This window comes from Lactuca saligna, chromosome 8 (genome assembly GCF_052625555.1).
Source record: "Lactuca saligna cultivar CGN05327 chromosome 8, ASM5262555v1, whole genome shotgun sequence".
Classification (NCBI taxonomy): Eukaryota; Viridiplantae; Streptophyta; class Magnoliopsida; order Asterales; family Asteraceae; genus Lactuca; species Lactuca saligna.
The window spans coordinates 27,777,864-27,802,912 of NC_136424.1; the positions used below are offsets into that span (position 1 = coordinate 27,777,864).

Consider the following 25,049-nt stretch of genomic DNA (forward strand, 5'->3'; position numbering starts at 1 on the left):
AGAAGATAATAAGGATAGGTAATTGGGTTAATTGTTTGATAATTAAACATAATAATAATATTATTCTGGGTTGAAAACCCTATATACTCACCAGGTTTCCCAACCTGATCCACTCAATTTATTTATATCACAGGTGTTGATATGAAATCACATTACACTGAGAGATTAAGGAGATATAAATCACTAGTGATAATGAACGTAAGTTCTTTTTATGCTTATGTTTCTGTATTGACGATGACATCCCAAATGTTTTAAAATGAATAATAATACTTTTCTTCGGAAATGTTTTGATAATGTATTTATCATGTTTTACTGAGAACAAATTCCACAACCTTTTTATTAAAAGAGGTACTCTGATTTTTTTTAGAGTATAAACAAAATCGGTCTTTTCTACCCGTGAAAATGGAGATGTCACAGTTGGTATCAAAGCATTAGTTTATGCGAACTAGGAATAATGATTTATTTCTAGACTTAAACTTAGAATGCTAAGCAGTGATTGTGAGGAGCGTGTCTAGTAAAATTTACGTAATACACCTGAATAGACACAAGCACTAACTTATTTAGGAAAAATGCCTAACATGTTTTTATGTGCTAAATGATCTATGATATGCATTATATGATTGGATCTATGTTCCGTTGCCGACAGGATCATGAAACTTTATGTGTTCAGATTTCTAAACATATAAATAAGGCATTAGAACTGGCATGTAACTTTTCGAAGTATTAAGGAGGATTACGCGTCAAAACCTTCTCTATCTATCTTCTTGTCTCGATACACTAAACGCATGCTTCCGTGAACACAACATCACAGTGAAGACTCATAGAGAATTGAGTAAATAGAGGAAATGAAAAGGCTTGTGATAGGGAATGACACCTAGCAGAATATATCGTAAGAGTGGTATTTTACCTTTAGAATATATCTGATAAAATAAACAGTATGTTTAGAGGAGTATGGTACGTCCGAACTACAACTCCGATTGGTGGAACGATTGGTGTAATTCCTAAAGTTGTCCTATCATTTGGGGTTTCCACCACCAACCGAGTTGAAACATAATTGATGATTGAAGATATACATGGAGGAAGTCCTACTAGAGCCTAGGGAAATTTTTGTGATTGTTTGGACACATTTGTATGTGTTAAATTTTTTTTTTGTGATAATGAATTGGAGAAATGCGAGACAATACTTAGGACGGGTATGAGTAGGTGTGAATGGTAGTAGAGGCATATACTACCGGAAGCACAAGACTCACACTTGGATCACTGAAAGTCACAAGGTTACCAAGAAGCTAGTAATTTTTTATACCATTTTATTCAAGTATGTCGTTACCATTGTTTCGGTAATGACTAAGAATATTGTTGTTATTTAGACCCTAGTAGTCATACCAAATTGAGTCCGACTATGACGAGTATGTTACGTGGTTCCTAAAACCAAGTTCGATGTAGCACCTGACTTAAGCCGGAAGAATTAATAAAAGCGATCAGTAGAGGTATCGTGACGGTTGTTTGTAGCTAGAAATGCTACCTTTTAAAATGTGATTGGAACAGGAAGGAAGGTATAGTCTGTTATGGAATTTGACTATAAAAGACCCGAGTCCAAGAAATGCATTATACGATGAGAGGTCATTAGAACATGACCCATCGGTCTATTATGATAATCGAAGGAAGAAACTTATCTCAAGTTTGTTAAAGATGGAGTCTCCAATAAATATCGAGATCGTGATATGAAGATCATGATTGGAAGTCTAACATGAGATAGAGAGTGGGTCCAAGATCGGGCACTGCCTGCAGTCAGGAAGTCTTAGAGTTAGATACGCGTTCGAAGAAACCTCAAAGTTACGGTTATTACTTAGGATGAAGAGATAACGTATGGAGTCATCATGTGAGCCCTGTTTCGTTGATGATTCTGGGACGTAATCATCCTAAGGGGGAGATAATTGTAACGCCCATAGATCCGGGACGTAGATTCGTATATATAAAGAACGCCGAATTACGAGTTATAACGAAGAAGTTATGGCTCATCGAAGTTTTATGGTAAAACCGACACGACATTGGGAGACGTAGAATTTTTGATAAAGGACTTTTTAACCTTAGTGATCTAAACAAAATTTGTAGTATACGTTAAACCGAAAACATACAAAAAAAGAACACCCAAATCTGACTTCGTATGAGGAAGTTATGAATTTTCTAAGATGTGGCTTAGCAGTGCACGACCCGAAACTCGAATTTTAGTTCGAGTGGTTTTTGGCTTACGCGAGCTAAATGAGAGTTAAAGATCTCATTAATAGGAACTCAACATTAAAAAGACAGACGGAAACAGAGTCCGTATGAAGGAGTTACAAATTTTTCACGGCCATTTAACAGTCTAATCTCCTCCTATAGTTAAATTTAAGACCGGTCGAGAATTAGCCGAATGAGTCTTAATGAAAGTTGTAGATCTTGTTCTTACCTACGTGTGGAAAAATTGAACGTTGAAAACAGAGCTCGTATGCGAGAGTTATCATTTTTCTAAGTCAGGAGGGTGTTGTGCGAGTTTGGGTGATGTGGCGCGATCACAGCCGTTACTTTCTCTCAAAAGAAAGCCATCAGATGAGACACATGGCACTGACTCGGTGAATCAGTGGATCGACTTGCGAGTTCATCAGGAATTAATCCTATAAATAAAGATGTCGGGTTCCATTCATTCTCACACCTTTCCTTTTCCACTTTCTCTCTCTACTTTCTATCTCTAGCCTCCCTTAAGCCCCCTAAAGTCTATGTAAACCCCCTAGCATCCGAAGGAAGCCCCAATGCTCTCGGAGTCCCGATAAAAGAACCTTTCGGCTTGGGAATGCTGCTCCAACGAAGCTTGGTTTTCGAGAAAAATCCGTTGTGAGTGAGTTACGCCTACCTTATCTTTAGTAGAGCTTATGTTTCAATATAGTAATGTTATTAGGACCTTATAATAAATATTTGGGATATTATTATGAATTATATAAGTGTTGTTATAATATCTTTTTAACCATTCGCGGTATGGGGAATCTGGTTTAAAGGGACGCATAGGGTTGTTAGATTTCAGAAGTGCTATATGCCAAAACGGTCCCGCCCTCCGGTGTTTTATGTCTGGCTCATGTTTGTATATAGTGGTTGAGAAATATTGTTTCATGCTTATATAATAGTAATAATAGCAAGACTATTAATTAGTCTCGGTGAATATTAGACTAAACTCTAGTGGTAATGATACTAGGTTTTGTAAATTGTGTTAAGAGTAACGAAGTGTTGTCTGAGTGTCGAGTCACCACCTTTTTAAGTGATTGCATGGTTCCTTTCATCTTAAACATAGATATGAAGTATTTTATATAAACTGCGTGCTATATGTGCATATTATCTGTATATTCGCTATCTATGTTAGATGAACGATTTTATACAAGTTTTATATGATTTAAACTGTATATGTATTTATATCTACATAATATGTTGGGTAAAACATGGGTAGATGAAATATGAGTTGGATGATGAGTTGAGAGGTAATATATACCATGAGATAAGGGTGAGAGGTGGATGATGTGAGATGCCTTTTGTTCCCAAATGCTCGCCCTGTCATCTAGTAGAGTATGGATGACAACCACAGACTATTCTAGACAGTCCAGTGGAACACTAGCAGGCTCACAACATGTAGGTGTTGTGAACAATGTGCTCACCGGTGTACTCTAAAAACTCATTGACATGTATTGCGAGTGGACTCTCAAAAATGATACTGTCAATAAACGAGTTAACCCTGGCAGTCACGCCTTACGGACAATACCGGCAGATGTGCCTCATAGAGGATGTTATAATTCTGGCAACTGCGCCTAAGTGATAGAACTAGCAGTTGTGCTTGACAACTATGTCATTGACAACGCTGAACTTTTACCTATTCCTTAGGCTAATCCTTAGGAATGAATGAATGAGAAATAGCTGATTCTTAAGGTAGATCCATAAGAGTAAAGAAGATAATGGGGATAGGTAATTGGGTTAACTGTTAGATGATTAAACATAACAATTATATTATTGTGGGTTGAAAACCCGATGTACTCACCAGGTTTCCCAACCTGACCCACTCAGTTTATTTATATCACAGCTGTTAATATGAAGTCACATTACACTGAGAGATTAAGGAAATATAAATCACTAGTGATAATGAATGTAAGTTATGTTTATGCTTACGTTTTTGTATTCACGATGACATCCCAAAAGTTTTAAAATGAATTGCGGGTTGCACAAGTCCCGGGCCGGTGTCATCACGCATCCTTTTCTTCCATTCCCCCATGGGGATTTCGTCAATATTAGCCATAGCGGTGGCTAAATCGTCTTCAAACTCGGATGTGTGCTCGCTTTCTTCCTCGGTCTCGTACTCGGTGTCTTTTTGGATCGGGTCTTCGGTTGTCAACGATGCACTGGATGCTACTGATTTGCTGCTCCTTTTCTTGCTAAAAACGGATTTGAGGTTTTTGAGTGGTGAGTTCTTTGAAGAAGCGGTTTCTCCAACGGTTTTGCCCTTGTTTCTTCTTAATGCGGTTTCCGGATCTTCAAGAAGGGGAACTAGAGGCGTAGCAGATCCTCGGGTCATGAACCAACTGCAAACAAAACAAAAAAAAAACAAAACAAAACGCGTAAAAAAGAACAAAAAATTAAATCTGATTCAGCGTTGTACTCGCCGAGTCGGGGCGAATACACTCGGCGAGTTCAAGTTAAAATCAGGGTTTTTTTTTTCTCACCTAAAAACTTAAACAAAAATTAAACAGAAATTAACTTTGTGTAAGATGAATCTTACACAAAGGATCGATTGAATTAGAATTTTAATGCTAATTTTAGAACCGTTCCCCGGCAACGGCGCCAAAAACTTGATGTGTGTAAAACTCACTTAGTTTTAATCCTACTTTAAGTATCAAATAACACACAAAAGGCAGTGAACCTATCAATTGTGGTATAGCTAAATAAGCAGGGTATCGAACACAGGGAACGGCAAATTCAATTAAAAACTAATTCTATCTAAGTTGATTAAGAAAATAGGGGTTTTTCTCTAGTTTTACAAGACTAGAAACTTACTAACTATAACTAATTTAAGACTAGAAAATGACAATTTAACTAGATTCAATAATTGGAAAGGAACTTCTGTTTAGTTCAACTCGGTTAACTTTATGGTTGATTTTAAGGTAATAGTGCAATGGATTAATTCTTTCGTTGGTTACCGATTCAAGTGATTAGGTTCATGTTCACTACCCTAATCCTTAGCAAATAAACTAACTCAAACAGTGGCCAATTGCTTAATTTAATTATATTTACTAGATTAATTATTCGGGTTAAGTTAGACTTGCAATAGCTAATTAATTTATTATTCTCAATTAACCTCTTGTTTGATGGTCATCTTACAAGCTTGCACATGAATTTACTCAATTTTCTTATTAATCCTAGTTTCATATTCATTAATCCTAGACATATGGTATAGTGGTCACATATCATATGAGGTTGATAATCAATAGATGTTCATGCTAATCAATTATCTTCCTATTAACAGAAAATTAATTATCATTCATACACAAGGTTCTTTAGCAAGCTAAAATAACAAAAATTCACCAACTTGGAATTAATCCTACTAATCAATCAAACCATATTGTCAACTTTGTATCCCCAAACAGAAGTCTAAAGATTTTAGTTCATAACTAAGGTAAATAACAGCAAACAAACAAGTTCAAGTTGCTTAATCATATTGACAAAACAAAAGAATAAGTAGAATGATGAAATTATGCCTTAATTACTCCCGGAATTGAATTCTAGCTTCCTTGGTTGACTTCTAGGGTTCTTCTGGCTTCTTATTCGCAGCAAAGCACTTCTGAAACTTCCCAGAGTTTTCTTCTCTCGATCTGTGGAGTTATCTTTAAATATGCGTTCCGACTCGTTGAGTCCCTCTCACATTCTCCGTATTGCGATAACTATCTGGACTTCCGAATCATTATCCTCCTGATTCCTCGACCGGAATCGTCGAGTCCAGGCTCGACTCGACGAGTAGAAGCCTTTTTTAGGTGTTTTCCTTCTTCATTCCACTCTCGAGCTCCTAACCGCTTCTCTTGCTTCCTTTCGCTTCCGAGCTTCATCTTTGGACTAAAAAACATAATTTAACACTTTTAAGTACCTTTTGTCCATAATATGCAACAATTTAGCTAATATATGAATAAAAACTATACTTAATACACACTAAATATGCACATATCAAAATACCCCACACTTGTCTTTTGCTTGCCCCCAAGCAAAACTGAATTTTAACACATTAGAATTATGTAAAACAACTCCAATCTAACCCAGCCATTATGCCAAGACCGCAACGCATGCATTTGTGTCTAAAATTTTTCCTAAAGAACCCCCCATATTCCAAATACTCACAATCCTCATAAACATTCGCCCACTCACCCCGAACTATGCTCATTTTATGCAACCCACCAAATCCATCCTCAGAAAACCTCTTTACCCTCAAGGTATTTTTAATTGAGCAACCCAAGCATACATATTCTAGAAAATTACAATTTTTCGATACCACTATGGAATTCTTTGAATTCTTCACTCTCTTGATAATTTGATCTTTGATATCTTTGAATTCACCAACTTGTATTGACTTTTAGTATCTTCAACTTTTTGAATTTCTTGGAATTTTGATCTTTAGCTCTTCACTTCATTTGCTCCAAAATTCTTACAATTTTTCTTGTAATTCTCTCTTTTTTTTTACATGTATACCTCACTTTTGTCACTCAAATCCCTACATGCTTAAGCAGGGGCGCTCAATCTCAACCTTTATTGGCTAATGATAAAAATTTTCCTGGATACATTTCAGGTTTAGGCTGCTAAACATATTGCATCCCTCAGGCTGAGCAAGGTCGTGTTTTTGTCTCATGATTTCACTGAAATAAGGAAGCCACAAATGCACTAGAATGTATATAGGCTCAACTAAACATTTGGGTTTTCATGCAATTATCAACACAATTCTAACATGGAATCCTAATTTTTTACCAAAATTTTCTAATTAAGTCCTAAATAATACTTTTGGTATGCAATTTTTTTTTTAAAATTGACTATTATGTTACCAACCCCCTACCCCACACTTATGTGATGCAATGCCCTCATTGCATATTATGCATAAAAAGAAAATAAAGAGGGAATTGGAACAAACTCCCCTGGGATAGCAGTGGATAGGTTGATCACTCTCATTTAAGCTCCAATCTTCAATCAACTTTAGACATGGTAACATCTCATCCATGCCTTGGGTGTCTCGTCTCGTGTGGGTCGCTCCAAATACGCGAAAATCAGTGTAAGATCTTCAAGAATGGATATGGAAGAATAAGTGAGCAAGTGGTACAAGTATCAACATCAAATCAGCAGTCTTTCCGCATAAAAATTGAACGACTCGTCGAGTCATATGGTGGACTCGTCGAGTACCAGCGCGCCTTCTTAGAATTTGTGAAAATACAAGGCGACTCGTCGAGTCAGCTTAGTGCACTCGACGAGTAGGCCACTGAACGAAAAAAAAACTTGGTATTTTGCAATTGTTTTAGCCTCTAAAAACTTTTTTAACTCTTCCTCACGTTCGGACTCAATTGCTCATACCCCTAGGACCGGACTCGACACTTTGACGTTAAAATTCCGCTTCCTTGACTCGCTTTCACTCGTGATAACATCCATTTGATATATCTCTAAACCATCCTAAGCAAGCAATCCTAATTCAATCCTGAAAAATAACTAAAGCAAACAACCATTAAACACAATAAAATTTCAAACATGTCATACACACCAAATAAAAACAAAACAGAAAATATAAATTGTTTGATTAAAAACACAAAAAAATCAACTTCATCCTCCTCATCATCATTGGCGGCTCCACTTCCCCCAGCTCCACTTCGTCGCGCACCAATCACCTCATCCCAAGATGGAATAAATGGGTAATTTCCACCATCAATATGTGGGATATTGAAGTGGTCAAAAAGTCGAATGTGAGATTGGTTGCTAAAGTTCAGCCTCCGCGCCATTTGATCCTGCATCTGCCTCATCTCTACATTGTACCAATCCATTGGTACATCTTCATTCTCGACCGGAATCACCGGCGGCTCGTCCTCCACATCCCGCTCTCTTCGTGATCTTACCCTCCTTCCCGGTGCTTCGGGACCAACAACGGGGTCATCATTTGGGATGGCATAGTGGCCACCACCATAGTCTTCAATTATCCGTGCTCTTCGGAAAAGAATGGGATTGAACGGAGGTGTCGGGATCATTGTCATGAAGTTCCATGCACCGCGATTCATCAACCCGAATGAGTTAGCCAATCGGGTGACAAACATTCCACCATTAATACGGGAGGTTTTGCGATCTTTGACCGCACCCTCCGAAAGGTATGAAGCTATACACCAAGGGATGTTGCAAAAGACGCCGGGTGTAATTATGCTCCATAAGTAGAAAACGTCAAGGTTGGAGACCTTGTCATCATCTTTTCTTTGGTTGATGGTGGAGGAAATAAGGCGGTGAGCTGGGGATCGGATGCTCCCTTTCTGTGCAGACTTTGGGATGTAAACTTTATTTCCAATGGTATTCCACCAGCCCGTGCTTGTAACTCCATCGGGGAACACCATATGAGTGTTTGCCAAAAAGGCCCGAAAGATGTTTGTTGACACCAAGGGCTGATCGTAGATCCCTAGTCGGCAGGCAAGATCCACCACCGAGCATTGACGATACTCGCCCCTAAGACAAAAACTAAAGCTTGCCGGGTGATACACATCCACTCCCCTGGTAAAAGATACCGTGGAGAAAAACTCCAAACAAAGCTCTAAATAGACCGGCTCTTGTATACGGAAGACCCGGCTCCACCCGTCACAGATCATTGTCTCGCCTTCATGTTGGAACTCCTTCAAAAGGTAAGGAGCTAATTCCTCCTCATATCGAACACTTTGCAGCCACTCCCAATCAATTCTGTTTGGCACATACACCTCCTTCTTTTTAATATCAGAGAGCTTCTTCTTCCATTTCCTCATTGTTGAAGCGGACTCAATTTGCGGGAAGTTTAGCCATGGAAACTCCCCTTGATTACCACTTGAAGATTGTCCCCTTCTGAACATGATTTCTGCAAAACAAATAAACAATACCCAGAAAACACAGAATATAATTAAAAATTGGTTTATATCTGTAACTCGACTGGACTCGTCGAGTCCATGCCCGACTCGGCGAGTCGCGCAACCTGCACGAGTCGGTCGACGGGTCACTACAAATTGGACCATTAAACCTGTAAATTCTTTCAAGGGTTTTGTCTCAACACTTAGTATTGATGTATTAAGGCTAAAATAAGCATTCAAAACAACTTAATTCATGAAAAATCAAAACCCTAGAAATTTAGAACTTCTCAAAAACGGGTTTTTCATGCAATTACTACCATGGATTGCCTTATAATCATGCTCTTAACAGAAAATAGGAAGAAATTTGTTACCTTTTTGGATTCTGCTTGAGAAATTTGGAAGAACTTGAAGAACTTGATGAATGCTTGAGAGAGAGAATGCAAATAGCGGCCCGTTGAGTGTAGTTGTGAAACTGATTCTTAGGGTTAAAACCCTACTTACCCATTGTAAAATTAATTTCGAATTTTTTTTTCTGTAAATAAGACCGACTCGTCGAGTCGTGGTCAGACTCGGCGAGTCTGGTCGTGAAGTCAAATGCTTTTCTGAAATCCATGTGGACTCGTCGAGTCGTGGTCAGACTCGGCGAGTCGCTTAAAAATGTATAATTTTCAAAATTTTGCTGTTTATTGTGAATCATTTCACCCCACACTTAGCCTATGCACACTCTCAAGCAGACATGCCCGATGATTTGGAAGATTAAGATTCAAAAAACGAAGGGAAAATAAAAAGAAAACTAAAAAGTAAAAGAAAGCAAACTCTATATAACGGGTTGCCTCCCGCCAAGCGCTTCTTTTTGAGGAGTCATTAGCTAGACTCCTTCCCATCTACGTTTTGTCATCTTCGAGCATCGGGAATGCATGCCTAACTTTTTGTGATTTGTACTTGGTCTTGTAAGCGTGGATCTTTTTCTTGTAAGCCCTTTTTAATGCATCTCTTTTTCTTTTCATTGCCTCATCTTCAGCTGCTTAGGCTTCCCTTTTCCTCTTTTTCTTCTTTACCCCCTTCTTTTTCACCGTCTCTTGAACCTCCTTTTCTTTAAATTTAATAACTTCACATTCCATGATGGTCCGTGCTCTAGGTTTAGTGGTGAATTGGTGATCAGCTTCCTCCCTCGTTTTCTTTATCTCTGCATCCTTTCCAGTGCTTAACCCTTCCTCGAAATGGACCGTATCAAGACATGCTACATCGGCGTATTGAACTCTCCTTTCCTTTCCTCTTTCTGCTGTTTGTTCTTCTAAAGAATCATGTATATTATTGAAACCTAAGGTATGTGAAGGACTAGTAACAAGCAGATCTAAGTCGGCCAAGTGTTTGCCCAAATCGACTGGACTCGTCGAGTCCACTAGAGTGACTCGGCGAGTCGGTACGAATTCTATCGATTCTTGGGTTTTTTCTGAGTGGGCTCCTTCCAGTAGCTTTTCCAATTCATCCAAGTCCTTGTTAATATCTCCTTCTTCAGAGTGTATCCAAACTTGCTTGGATCTTCTTTCATCAAACGTGCAAGCTCTTGTTCTAATATCTCATCATCCAATTGGATTGTTGAGACTTCTTCAATCTTTTCCTCTTCTTGCTTGATTTCTGGAATAGCTTTAAACGTCACAGCCTCATCACCCACTCTCAATGTCAATGTAGACTCACTTATATCAATTAAGGCACACGCGGTGTTCAAGAAGGATCTCCCCAAAATAATTGGAATTTCGGGATCTTCTTCCATATCAACAACCACGAAGTCTACTGGGAATATAAACTTGTCAACTTTTATAAGGAGATCTTCACAAACGCCTTTTGGATGGATTATTGTCTTGTCCGCCAAATGGATCTTCATATTCACCGGTTTTAGTTCTGGTAGATTCAACTTCTTATAGAATGACAAAGGCATCATATTGATGCTTGCCCCCGAGTCAGCTAATGCTCGTGTGAAGATCTCATTACCAAATTGGCACGGAATCACCATATTTCCGGGATCACCCTTCTTTTTAGGTAGCTCACTCATCAAAACTTCTGCAACTTCAGCCAAATCCTTCCTAGCAGCAAAAAGGCCCTTAAGCAAGTTGAAGTATTTAGGCGTTTGAAGTATTGTTTCCACAAATGGCATATTAACTTGTAGAGCGTTAACATGATTCATGAAGGTTCTGTATGCTTCAACTTTTTCTGCAGGCATGGCTTTGGTTGGGTATGGCAGTGGAGGCTTATAAGGTTTCGAAGAATTGATGGGTTTCTCATTTTCGCATGGACTCGTCGAGTCCACAGGAGTGACTCGGCGAGTCAGATCGGGTTTGGCTGGCTCCGATTCTTCTACCTTGTCTTCCTTCTTCTTGGAGATCCTTTGTGCTTCTGTGCATTTTTCTTCACTTCTGGAGGTTATTGCGCTCACGTTCTCCATTCTTGGATTGGGCTCGGTGTTGCTCGGAAGTTGGCCCGGTCTTCTTTCATTTACTTGATGTGCAAGCTGTCCCAGCTGTTTCTCAATGTTGAGAATGGAAGCTTGCTGATTCCTCAACATGTTTCTGGTTTCTTGCATTGCTACATCATGATCATTATGTCTTTTCTCGGACACGGTTATGAACCTTGTGATTGTATCTTCTAAATCTGCCTTCTTTTCCGTCACCGGCTCTTCCTGTTGATAGAATCCCCTCTCCCTCTGTTTGTATTTCTCCTCCTTAGCCTTTTTATACTCTTCGTATGGGAGCCATTCCTTCTTCGGTTTCCTCCAGTCTTCATCGTATCTATCGCCACTGGAATAGAATACTTGAGCCTTTTTATTTCCATTCTCGTCTCGATCACAATCCTTGGTAAGAAGGGGGCCACCACAATTTTCGCATCCAACTCTAATAGCATGGATCGTTTGATCCATTTTCGTCATTCTTCGGTCTAGGCTATCGAGTTTAGCTATTACCGCCGCCATGCCATCGTTCACCGAGTTTACTGCTCCACGACTCACTTCATTCCTCGGATTTTGGTATTCTCTGGAGTGCCTGGGGAATTCTTCAATTAATTCCTTTATTTCCGGAGGTGGCTTTCGGGTGAGTGGGCCTTATGAATCGAGTAGTTGCCTTGTGGTGACATTAACTCCATCATAAAAGATAGAGACCTCTTGTTGGCTATTAAGATCATGGTGGGGGCAATTTCTAAGTAGGCTCTTGTATCTTTCCCAAGCTTCATAAAGAGATTCTCCGGGTTGTTGCTCGAAGTTGGCAATGGCTTTCTTTAGCTTGGCTATCTTGGAAGGTGGGCAGAAATGATCTATGAACTCTTCTTTCATCTTGGCCCATGTGGTAACTGATCCGGGAGGGAGTGACTTCAACCAATCCTTTGCAGCTCCTTTAAATGTGACAGGAAGCATGCGTAGTAGCTGGATCTCGCGAGGCACATTGGGTACATTGAAGCAATCCGCCACATCATTTACTTCATCCAAGTGCTTATAGGCGTCTTCATGATCTCTCCCGTGAAAAGGGATCTCCTTGAGTTGAGCGAGAATATGGCCCTTTAGTTCAAACGTAGCGGTAACGGGAATTGCGGGTTGCACAACTCCCGGGCCGGTGTCATCACGCATCCTTTTCTTCCATTCCCCCATGGGGATTTCGTCAATATTAACCATAGCGGTGGCTAAATCGTCTTCAAACTCGGATGTGTGCTCGCTTTCTTCCTCGGTCTCGTACTCGGTGTCTTTTTGGATCGGGTCTTCGGTTGTCAACGATGCACTGGATGCTCATGATTTGCTGCTCCTTTTCTTGCTAAAAACGGATTTGAGGTTTTTGAGTGGTGAGTTCTTTGAAGAAGCGGTTTCTCCAACGGTTTTGCCCTTGTTTCTTCTTAATGCGGTTTCCGGATCTTCAAGAGGGGGAACCAGAGGCGTAGCAGATCCTCGGGTCATGAACCAACTGCAAACAAAACAAAACGCGTAAAAAAGAACAAAAAATTAAATCTGATTCAGCGTTGTACTCGCCGAGTCGGGGCGAATGCACTCGGCGAGTTCAAGTTAAAATCAGTTTTTTTTTCACCTAAAAACTTAAACAAAAATTAAACAGAAATTAACTTTGTGTAAGATGAATCTTACACAAAGGATCGATTGAATTAGAATTTTAATGCTAATTTTAGAACTGTTCCCCGGCAACGGCGCCAAAAACTTGATGTGTGTAAAACTCACTTAGTTTTAATCCTACTTTAATTATCAAATAACACACAAAAGGCAGTGAACCTATCAATTGTGGTATAGCTAAATAAGCAGGGTATCGAACACAGGGAACGGCAAATTCAATTAAAAACTAATTCTATCTAAGTTGATTAAGAAAATAGGGGTTTTTCTCTAGTTTTACAAGACTAGAAACTTACTAACTATAACTAATTTAAGACTAGAAAATGACAATTTAACTAGATTCAATAATTGGAAAGGAACTTCTGTTTAGTTCAACTCGGTTAACTTTATGGTTGATTTTAAGGTAATAGTGCAATGGATTAATTCTTTCGTTGGTTACCGATTCAAGTGATTAGGTTCATGTTCACTACCCTAATCCTTAGCAAATAAACTAACTCAAACAGTGGCCAATTGCTTAATTTAATTATATTTACTAGATTAATTATTCGGGTTAAGTTAGACTTGCAATAGCTAATTAATTTATTATTCTCAATTAACCTCTTGTTTGATGGTCATCTTACAAGCTTGCACATGAATTTACTCAATTTTCTTATTAATCCTAGTTTCATATTCATTAATCCTAGACATATGGTATAGTGGTCACATATCATATGAGGTTGATAATCAATAGATGTTCATGCTAATCAATTATCTTCCTATTAACAGAAAATTAATTATCATTCATACACAAGGTTCTTTAGCAAGCTAAAATAACAAAAATTCACCAACTTGGAATTAATCCTACTAATCAATCAAACCATATTGTCAACTTTGTATCCCCAAACAGAAGTCTAAAGATTTTAGTTCATAACTAAGGTAAATAACAGCAAACAAACAAGTTCAAGTTGCTTAATCATATTGACAAAACAAAAGAATAAGTAGAATGATGAAATTATGCCTTAATTACTCCCAGAATTGAATTCTAGCTTCCTTGGTTGACTTCTAGGGTTCTTCTGGCTTCTTATTCGCAGCAAAGCACTTCTGAAACTTCCCAGAGTTTTCTTCTCTCGATCTGTGGAGTTATCTTTAAATATGCGTTCCGACTCGTTGAGTCCCTCTCACATTCTCCGTATTGCGATAACTATCTGGACTTCCGAATCATTATCCTCCTGATTCCTCGACCGGACTCGTCGAGTCCAGGCTCGACTCGACGAGTAGAAGCCTTTTTTAGGTGTTTTCCTTCTTCATTCCACTCTCGAGCTCCTAACCGCTTCTCTTGCTTCCTTTCGCTTCCGAGCTTCATCTTTGGACTGAAAAACATAATTTAACACTTTTAAGTACCTTTTGTCCATAATATGCAACAATTTAGCTAATATATGAATAAAAACTATACTTAATACACACTAAATATGCACATATCACGGTGAACAAATTCAGGTAATGTTCCCACATCTCAACCTCCGGCTCCCAGGTCCACTTAGAGCCCCTCCGGTGCTGCCATCGTACCTTTACCAAAGGTACTTCCTTGCTACACAAAAAATTTACCTTCCTTTCCATAATAGTTACTGGCCTCTCAAATTAATTCAGGCGCTCATCAACCTGAATATCATCCAAGGACACTACTACATCCTCATCCAATACACATTTTCACAACTACGAAACATGCAAAGTGTTATGAATCTGACTAAGCTCCTCAGGAATATCCAATCTGTAGGCAACCTTTCCAACCCTAGAAATAATCTGGAATGGCCCAATATACCGGGGACCCAATTTCCCCCTTTTCCTGAAGCGAATCACACCTTTCCAAGGTGAGACCTTCAGTAACACCATGTCGCCGACCTGGAAATCCAACTCGGATCGGCACCGGTCAAACTAGCTCTTCTGCTAACTCTGAGCAGTCTGCAATCTCTACCTAATCTGTTGAATCATCTTCGTAGTCTGAAGGACCACTTCGGCCTGCCCCATAAACCTGTGACCAACCTCGCCCCAACAAACTGGGGTAGGATATCTCTGCCCATTCAAGAGCTTATAGGAGAACTCTGCAAGAGGTAAGTAGGAGTCCTAGCTCCCAGCAAAGTCAATGACACGGACCCACAACATATCCTTAAGGGTCTTACATTTTAGAAAAAAAAAAAAAAAACACTTTCCCCATGAAGTTTTGCATCCACTTAGGTTGGGAAAAGACTAGAGTGTTCATTGAAATTTTGGTTAATGTGACTCGATTGATGATAGAATACTAAATAACATTATCTTAGTGATGGTATTCTATACATGCTTTACGTGTATCATGAATGATACCTACCTCGTGTATGATACTTATGATGATAACATACTTATACCATATTAAAATGAATAAATGGGGAGTAATGTATAGTAAGATTTGTGCTAACTATTACACGGTCTTCAATGATCTATCTAAAGACTAAAAACTAGAGACTAATGGCCGATGAGAAATAGACATAAGTTGACTTGAGAAGTGAGTAGAGTCATATTTCATTGCATCTATTCATGTCCTTTTATTTATTCAATTTTTATTATTAACTTTTAAATGTTATGAAATGATGAATGACTAAAGACTTATGAATTTGACACAAGATTATTATTAACTTTTAAACGTTATATGGTGACTAATGATTAAAGACTTAAGAGTTTTGCAACAAGCTTAGGACTGTATCTCATTCCTCAAAAGTAATCCTTTTATACTACTAAAAGGATTTAAAAAAATGATTTTGGGGATTCTCATTGGTTAAAGGAATGTGAAAATTTATTGGACTATAAAGATGAAAGATCCCATTATTACTCACTAGGCATTCCCAATGTCTAAACTATGTAATTTGACATGTATCCATATTAAAAGTGGAAGAAGACGAGGAAATCTTGGACATTTTGAAGGCGTCACAAGATGTAGTGGTTTCTCTTGAACTAATGTTGTGATATTGTGTTAATACTCTCATACTTTAAACCTTTTGAATTGTAAATATTATAAAAACTAAGACTCTAAAACTGTATTTTCTACAATGATGATTATAAAAGAAGTAAATATATTTAAAAATGATTTAATTAATAAGCCATATGAGGGTTATTTCAGTTTTACTTGGAAAAAAATCTCAAAAATCTCTTTTACATAAAAACGTTATTGTTTAAAATATGCCAAAATTTTATTTATGTTCAACAATTTACTATTAACAACTATGTTTCCATTGAATTTGACTCCTTTTGCTTCTCTGTTAAGGATCTTAAAACATGTACCTTTCTTCAACGGTGTGACAGTGTTGGTGATTGTTACCGGGTACTCTGATTTCTGTACTCCAACTCTCTCCACCGAGTATGATTCTTTTCTACAATATATTTATCCATTTATCTCTACATCTCTCTTGTAGTACTCTCCTACGACCCCAGTCTTGCTACTATCACTCCCGATTCTCCAATCACTACTATCCCCCACCTCATCTTACCATAATCTCAACTACTCCCTATCAGTCCTACCATGCATCCTCTTACATCCTTACACCCATGACCACCCATTCTTGCAGTGGCTCCTTTCATACATGATAGATTCTCAATCTATCAACCACCATGGACATCTCTCCTATTCACAAATCAGTCTATGTATGGTCCGCATTGGGAACCGACTATGGATACTAATATGTCCACTCTTCTCTCTAATCACACACGTGGTTTGATCCTCGGATCCTAATGCCAACATAATTGGCTCGATAGCCACAAGTTTGACAATCATAGTAATCTTGATTATTACAAAGGATGATTGATCTGTCATAAAATTTTCCCAAGAACATTGGCTTGATTTCGACGATACTTTTAGCCCTCTTGTCAAACTAGCCACCATTTATAATGTCTTGATTTTATCATCTTCCATCATTGGCATATACATCAACTTGATATTAAAAACTCCTTTTTTACACAACGATCTCTTTAAGGTTGTACATATGAAAAAGCATATTGGATTTGTCCATCCTACTCTTTTTTTATCATATATATGTTGGTTTTGCAAGGCCTAGTATGGCCCTTAAGAAGACCCGCATGCCTAGAATTAACAATTTTTCGTTTGAAATCATCTATAGGCTTCAAGAGTAGCAAATATAATAGTTCTCTATACACCTTTCACCAAGGAAGTGATATTATCTGTCTTCTCTTATATGTTGATGTCATCGTACCAACCTCACCGCCCTCCTTGAACACTCGTGCTATTTTTCGTCTATCCCCATGTTGAATTTGGGTCCTTGCTCGTTCTTTCTTGGGATTGTTGTTTCTCGTAACTCCATAAGTCTTTTTGTTTCTCAATTATCTTTTGCTTGAGAGATTCTTTCTTGTGTGACATGGCTTGTGTAATCACTATAACATGTTGATGGATTTTAAGCCCAAACTCTCCACTGAAGGTAAGCATGTCTCTGTCTCCATAATGACCATCATGAATCACACTTTCTTGCTCTCAAGTGCATTCTTCGTTGTCTCCATGGTACTATATTGTATGTTATTCATATCCCTCCTTTTATAGTTGAGTGTTTGGTCTCTTATTTTGACGTTCATGGGCTGGTTGTCCTCAGACTTATTGGTCTACTTTGGGGTTTCATGCCTATTATGGTGACAATCTCATTTCTTGGTCTTACAAATGCCATCATGTCTTCTCGCAGTCCATCGCTAAAATTGAGTATCGGGAGGTGGCTAATGTTGTTGAAATTGCTTGCTTCGAAACTTCCTCCTTGAGTTGTGTTGCCCTCTTTCTTGTGCTATTGTTCTTGTTTGAGATAATGGTAGTGTCATGTACTCAACTTCTAATACAACTCAGCACCAAAAAACCAAACTAGTGAAAATAGACTTATATTTTGTTAGAAAATGTGTTGATATTGTTCATATGTGTGTCTTGAACTTACCATCCATGTATTAATTTGCATATATTTTTACAAAGGACTACCTACACAATTATTTGTAGATTGTTGGATTCCCTCTAGTAAATATCTACTATAATAAATGAAGGTTTTTTTGCCACATGTCCTCTTCTCCTTTATTTGGACACTTGACATTTTCTAAAAATTTCAAATTTTCTATTTTCCACTTGTCATTTTATTGTAATTTTCCTTTTATTAAATTAAAATTTCACATTTAATGTGTAAGGTAATATATATGTAAAGTATTTATTAAAAAGAGTTTATATATGTAATGTATTAAATATATTAAAGTTTCAATAATTTTAATAATTCAAAAATTTTCTTATTTTTCTTATAAATTCAAACTTTTTAAATTATTAAAATTTCATATTTTTTTTAATTAAAGTTATGTAATACATTGGTCTCACACCTAATTGTATCTATATATTAAAAGTTAGGATTTTCCACATCTAACCTAATAATAAATGAAAATCATTTTTGTGAAATGTTATGTTCTCATTGAGTTTAACACATGCTATTTTTCGGGATTTTTTGAAATATTTTTTTTTCTACTTGTTATTTTTTATTTCATTTCTCTTAAATTTAGTGAGGACCTATTAAATTTAAGAATATGTTTATTTGCTTTCTCTTTCAAATCTTCTAGAATTAAATCTTAAATCACTATATCACACATCATTTTTTTTAAATATCAATATTTTTTATTAGTAAATATTAAATTACTTATTTTATCTATTATATATTCTTTGTATTTACATAAAAATAACATAACAACAAAACTTAAAATTAAAATTAAATGGTAAACTATAAATTCTGTATAATCCTTTCAAAAATATCCCACATACCAATTGCCATCCGTCACCGCAAGTCCGCAACCACAACCTCCACCAACACCTCCGATCACCGACCGACTAATTTACAAGTATGTTTCAACAGAAAACTATGAAATTAACAAAAGAGTATATTACAAGGAAGATAGATGTGACTTTAGTTCATAGGTGTTTGTTGAACTGCTTTCTCCCATATCTTATTGGGCCAAAACCTAATAAACCAGACTCCGGTGAGCTCGTCGACATTTTCATTATCCTCCAACGACCGCCCAATTGTTTCCCTAGTAAAGAAATATGTAACAAAAAACCCTAAAACACAAACCACACCCATTGCTGTTAAAGCTTTCGACACATCAACCCCATGTCGTGGATCACGAGAAGCCCATAAGAACCCGATCGTTCCAATTATCGCCCCCACTTTTCCAACCGCACCGGAAATCCCATGACAAGTTGCACGAAACCTCGCCGGAAAAAGCTCCGCCGGGACTATGAATGTGGTGGTGTTCGGCCCAAAATTGGAAAAAAAGAACGTAAATCCGTAAAATATCATGAACCCGACATTCGCATTCGATCCCCAATTGCCCCTGTTGATTTTCGCGGTTGTAAACAAGCTTACAGCCATGAAAAAGAACCCGGTCGCCTGAATCGTGACTCTTCCGACGCGATCAATCAGGTAAACTGTCACGAAATAACCAGGGATCGTTGCAGAGACTGCAATGATTGCTTGAAATTTCGCAACCTGCAATGCATCTTCGTATAGATTCATGTGGATCTTTGGAGTCATGTGATGTTTAAATGCGTGATATTGGAATAGATTTAGACTGTAGAAGACGATATCGAGGAGAAACCAGTTTGTGGATGCTGCCATGAGATCACGGCCATGTCGCCGGAGAAATTCTTTTGAAAAGAAGCCATACGTGTTTAAGGAAGATACACGGTTGATTGGGGTGCTGATCATCTCGACATCTTCTTGGATTTGACTCAGTGATACTTTTAACACTTTCTCCATATCTTTCGCTGCTTGAAGTGTGTTTTTCTCGACCAAAGCTGTAAATCTGGGAAAATAGTTGAGTTACTCGTCACTAAAGAAAGTCACTATTTCCTTATTACGACGACGAATATATTAAGGACACTAAATGTATTTATTTAAGAATATAGATGTTAATATTGCATTTGTGATGACGGAATGTCAGAATGTTAGAACGTCACGCATTTACTTTCTTACAAAATCGAAAAACAAAACAATGAAATCTTTTTATCCCATATTTTTCGACTTAAATAAAAACTCATATATTTTTTTCTTTCCTTATATGTCTAAAATAAAAAACTCAAGAACAGTATAAGTACCGAGCGGTTTCCGGCATCTTCATTCGCCAATAATAAGTCATCAACGCTGGAATTCCACCGACCATGAGAATTAGCCGCCATGCCAAGTCCGATTCCGGCGGTACCGGGGCATTTTTTTCCGATTCCGGGAGTTCAAATGGAGCTATCAATTTATCGGCTGAAACTCTAAAAATGGAGCAAACCATCATGGTAACAAGCGAACTAAACAGTATCCCGAACCCTTGCATAGAAAAAACTCCGGCAATAAACGTCCCACGAGTCCTCCGGTTAGCAAACTCCGACATAATTGTAGCAGATAAAGGGTAATCCCCTCCAATCCCTACACCAAGTAAAAACCGAAAAAATCCAAGACTGACAAACACCAATGGAGTCAATGTCGAGAGTGAAAACCCACATCCGATGGACCCCACAACCATCAATATGAGTGCAACACCGTACACTTGGCGCCGCCCGACACAGTCACCGAGCCGCCCGAAAATGAGCTGCCCGATCACCGCCCCCATTAACGCTACACCGAACATGGTTGATGCGATGATTCCTGGGACTTCGAACAATTGCTTCTCTTCCAGTTTTTCATTGAATTTAGGGTAATATATCCTTCCGATCAGTCTCATGATCGGAGGGATACAGAACAAGTCGTAACTATCGGTAAAAAGACCCATTCCGGCGATTATGATCGCTTTAAAATGGTAATATTGTGTTTTTGCATTATCGAGTGCGGATAAAACTTTCAAAGCCATTAATGTGGGATTGAATTTTTTGATTTGAACACTAGAGTTTATAAAGACATAAGTTATTACGTAATAAAATTGACAAAAATACTAAAATATCGCGATGGAAGTTGCTAAGGAGTTTCGTGGACATGGAAATTCTTAGCATATTCTAGTAACATTTTCGAAGAAGTTATTTATTTGTTGTCATATAATAAATAGATAGATGGCTACATGTTATGAATTGACTCTCCTGACCACATCTTCAACGCCGTTTGCTAAACTGATCGAAGACTAATTAAAGGAGCATTGAACATATATATGTATGGTCTTATGTAATTATTTATAATCTTTTTTTCACTATAATAGAGAACACTTGATATGTCAGTTCAAAAAAAACAATTAAGATCATCGTATTTGTTATTTTAGTGCAGATAAACACTTAATATTATATTAATTAATTCAGAATGAAACCGTATAACTGTATAAGATAAAGAATATCTAATTTTGTTGCATGCAAGACCGACGACAATCCTTATTTATAAAAGTATAACATTGTAGTTTAGTATATAACGATGTCTTCGTGAAACTAAGATTGTTTAAATTTTGTATGCACTTTGATTGTTGAAGAGAAGACAATTAAGTAGATGACAACGTGACTCTGTAAGTGAAAGGCAAACCAATGAATCAAGAAACGTTTTATATCATATAATATTTATTTAAAAGTGTGTATATGTAATATTTATTTGAAAATGTATGTGTAATATTTTTATAAAATATAAGATTTATTTAAAATTTAAAAGTCTAGATGTGTAATATTTATATAAATTTATGTATAATATTTATTTATAAGTATGTTCTAAATATAATTTTATTATCTAATATTATTGTAATAAAAAAATAGATTATATATATATATATATATATATATATATATATATATATATATATATATATATATATATATATATATATATATACCTAATTTTTTTAATTTATCTAAAATTTCTATAAAAAAATTTTAAGGTTCTATCTTAAAAAATATTTAGGATCTATCTTACCAATAAAAATCTTTGAATTTACATAGAAAAAAATATGTATAAAAATTAGTGAACTATATGGTTTTCTATTATAGATTCGTTGATGTGTATATATATATATATATATATATATATATATATATATATATATATATATATATATATATATATATATATATATATATATATATATAAGTTGCAAAATAGAATATACTTAAAAAATATTTTTTTGGTGTAAAAATTAAGTAAAAAATAAAATAAGGTTTGAGATAAAAGATTATTTACTCTATTTTTAAGAAGAAAATGAAAAAATAGATTGAAGAAGGTCTTAGTCAATCACATTTGATGACATCAAGAATCGATTGTAGTAAAGATGCACATAGTGCCCAGACTCGCTTTGGGGTGGGAATGATACCGGTCAACGGACCACATGTGTAGCCTTCCTTCGCCCTAATAAAGCTCCGCCCATGCGTATAGGGTCAGAGGTGATCATTAGATGTTAAAGGACGTTTAATATAGATCTTTCGGTTTTAAAGTTCTGTCCATGTAGTTTTTAGTTTTTCCCGAGAGGTGATCATCGTATAGGGTCAGACGTGATCATTGGATGTGGTAGTATTGTATAAATAGGAAAATTGTGTTTAAGATGGATTATGGTTTAGTAGTCATGTCTAGTTACAAACTAAGACTTGAAAGGAATGCTTTGTTCAATTAAGTAGAATTGTGGATTGTTTTATGCCAGGAGTATGTGTTAGATTGGAGCAGAGAGTAAAGCTCTGTTCAATGATATTGTTGTGTGTCAGGGTAAAGGTTATTTACAAAAGTACTATATTGGTATTCCTCCTTTTTATGGACAACCATAAATGATGGGTCTATATCAGGCAACCGGTTAGGTATGTATGGTCATCTAATAGAGTAAGATGACAACACTTGATTGATCTAGAAAGTCTCGTGAATTACATTATTAATGTAGATTTAAAACCCATGGACGTATTTTATAACATAACGGGTGTACATTCCCGTAGGTGTTTATATTTTATCCTCCCTTATGGTTTCCTTATTGACTTCCACCGCCATCGAATCCCCGAAGAAGAAAAGTCTACTCATTGCTGACAGCGCCCATCAGGTTAGAACTTAAGGATCAATATGTGAGAATCGAGAGGATGAGGTCGATTGTCTTATGGATGCCTATGTTAAATGATATATTGTTGGTAACAGATGGTTTTGTAGGTTTGTTAATGAGGTTGATTGTCTTATGGATGCCTATGTTAAATGATTATGGGATTGAAAACCTTATGTGTCTCACCAGGTTTTCCTAAACATGACTCACTCAAACGATATGCATCATAGGTAGCGGCGTTAAGATTATTGGAACTGAACAGGATGCCAAGTAATTAACGAGACATGTCTACAATAGTGTTCAGAACCGTTAGGTCTTGATGCTGTAACTTATGTATTGTATTGATTATGACATCCTTAGGGTTTTTTATTTTGAAATAACATCTTTACTCACGATATTTTAATAAAACAATACAGTTTTCGGAAAATGTTTTATTATACTAGGATTTCCTGCAAACAAATATAATATGGTTTTGAAAGCGTAAAGAAAAGTTTTTATTCAATTCTGAAAAATAAGGGGTGTCACATTGAAGATATACAACAATTTTTGAACACAATGGACATCATCGAATAAGCACGTAGGAAAATAGCAAAAACAGAAGAACAAGTCCAAATGACTAATAATAGGTTCAGCCTAATTGAGACCTACATGGAATTGTTTGAAAATCATGTAGACAATACTAGTTTGAACTAGATGTAATCTCGATTATCCTTGAAATCTACTCTAATTTTAAATATTGTAATGTTGGTTCAAACTTAATTGTAACGACCCAATTTTTCAAAGAAATTTTTTTCATTTTTGAACAGTCAAATACATTTTCATGATTTAAGAAATCCAGTCATAATTGTTTTCAAAACATATGTCAAATACAACTTTTATTCCAAATATCAGAGTGTCTATAAAAATACATGGGAGAGATTGGATACCACATTATCACATCTTACCTTTACCATTAGGATCATATGTACCTGGAACAAATCCACAACCTGTAAGTTAATTACTTAGTGAGTTACCCAGAGCATACCACACAATACACATATCACATATCATGTTAGCTATAAAAGCTACATATAACACATAAGTCATGCATACATAAACCGATAAGGATGCCATGGGCTCCCCCAGGGTCTTATACTTTCATGTCATGAGCGACCCCACATGGTCTTTACCTAGGAATGTCATGGGCTACCCCACATGGTCTTACATCCAATGTCATGGGCTACCCAACATGGTCTTTACCTAGGAATGTCATGGACTACCCTACATTGTCTTACATCCAATGTCACAGGCTCCCCCCTGGGATCTTCCATGCAATAACACACAATCACGTAGCATATCAGATCACATAAATGTCTAACACATAAACCATAATCACATAATGGGTCGGCCTTGGTGCCTTAGACCCATGGATATGGTGAGAAGACTCACCTCTGTCCGAAGAATCCAAAACTGCTCTCCTAACTGTTTGTAACCTCCCGTGTTGAATAATAATATTGACCCATGTTACGACATCACATAAACAAAGGGGAAACACAAACCCCAAGTCCTTCCATGAAGGCCCAAATATCCTTTCCTTGTTAATGGGCCCAAATTCCATGTCCAAATTCATTAATGGGCCTCTTGGCCCAATAAGACCCTACAATAACACTAATAGCCCAATACAGATAAAATGGCCCACTTTTCTCAGAATGCAACCAAGTCCAATAATCAAATGAGGCCCAACAGATCATAGGCCCAAAATAGATCCAAGTCCATTAGTGGTGCGTACGCGCAGCGTACTGCGTCTCTGGGGCTTACGCGCGGCGTACACTAGGTTACGCCCAGCCTACTTAACAGCTTAAGCACTTCTGTGACATCCAAAA

The 25,049-nt window shown here is 37.0% G+C and overlaps 1 protein-coding gene across 1 annotated transcript; it reads right to left on the reverse strand.

Moving 5' to 3' along the window:
• Positions 1 to 18,935: 18,935 nt before the first annotated feature.
• Positions 18,936 to 21,094, reverse strand: LOC145011801 (putative inorganic phosphate transporter 1-9). Its single transcript, XM_078970535.1, has 2 exons — positions 20,321 to 21,094; positions 18,936 to 20,028 (listed from the first exon to the last, which is right to left on the reverse strand). Exons 1-2 carry the CDS (start codon positions 21,058 to 21,060, stop codon positions 19,131 to 19,133), a joined length of 1,638 nt encoding a protein of 545 aa, XP_078826661.1. The 5' UTR covers positions 21,061 to 21,094; the 3' UTR covers positions 18,936 to 19,130.
• Between the last annotated feature and the right edge of the window lie 3,955 nt (positions 21,095 to 25,049).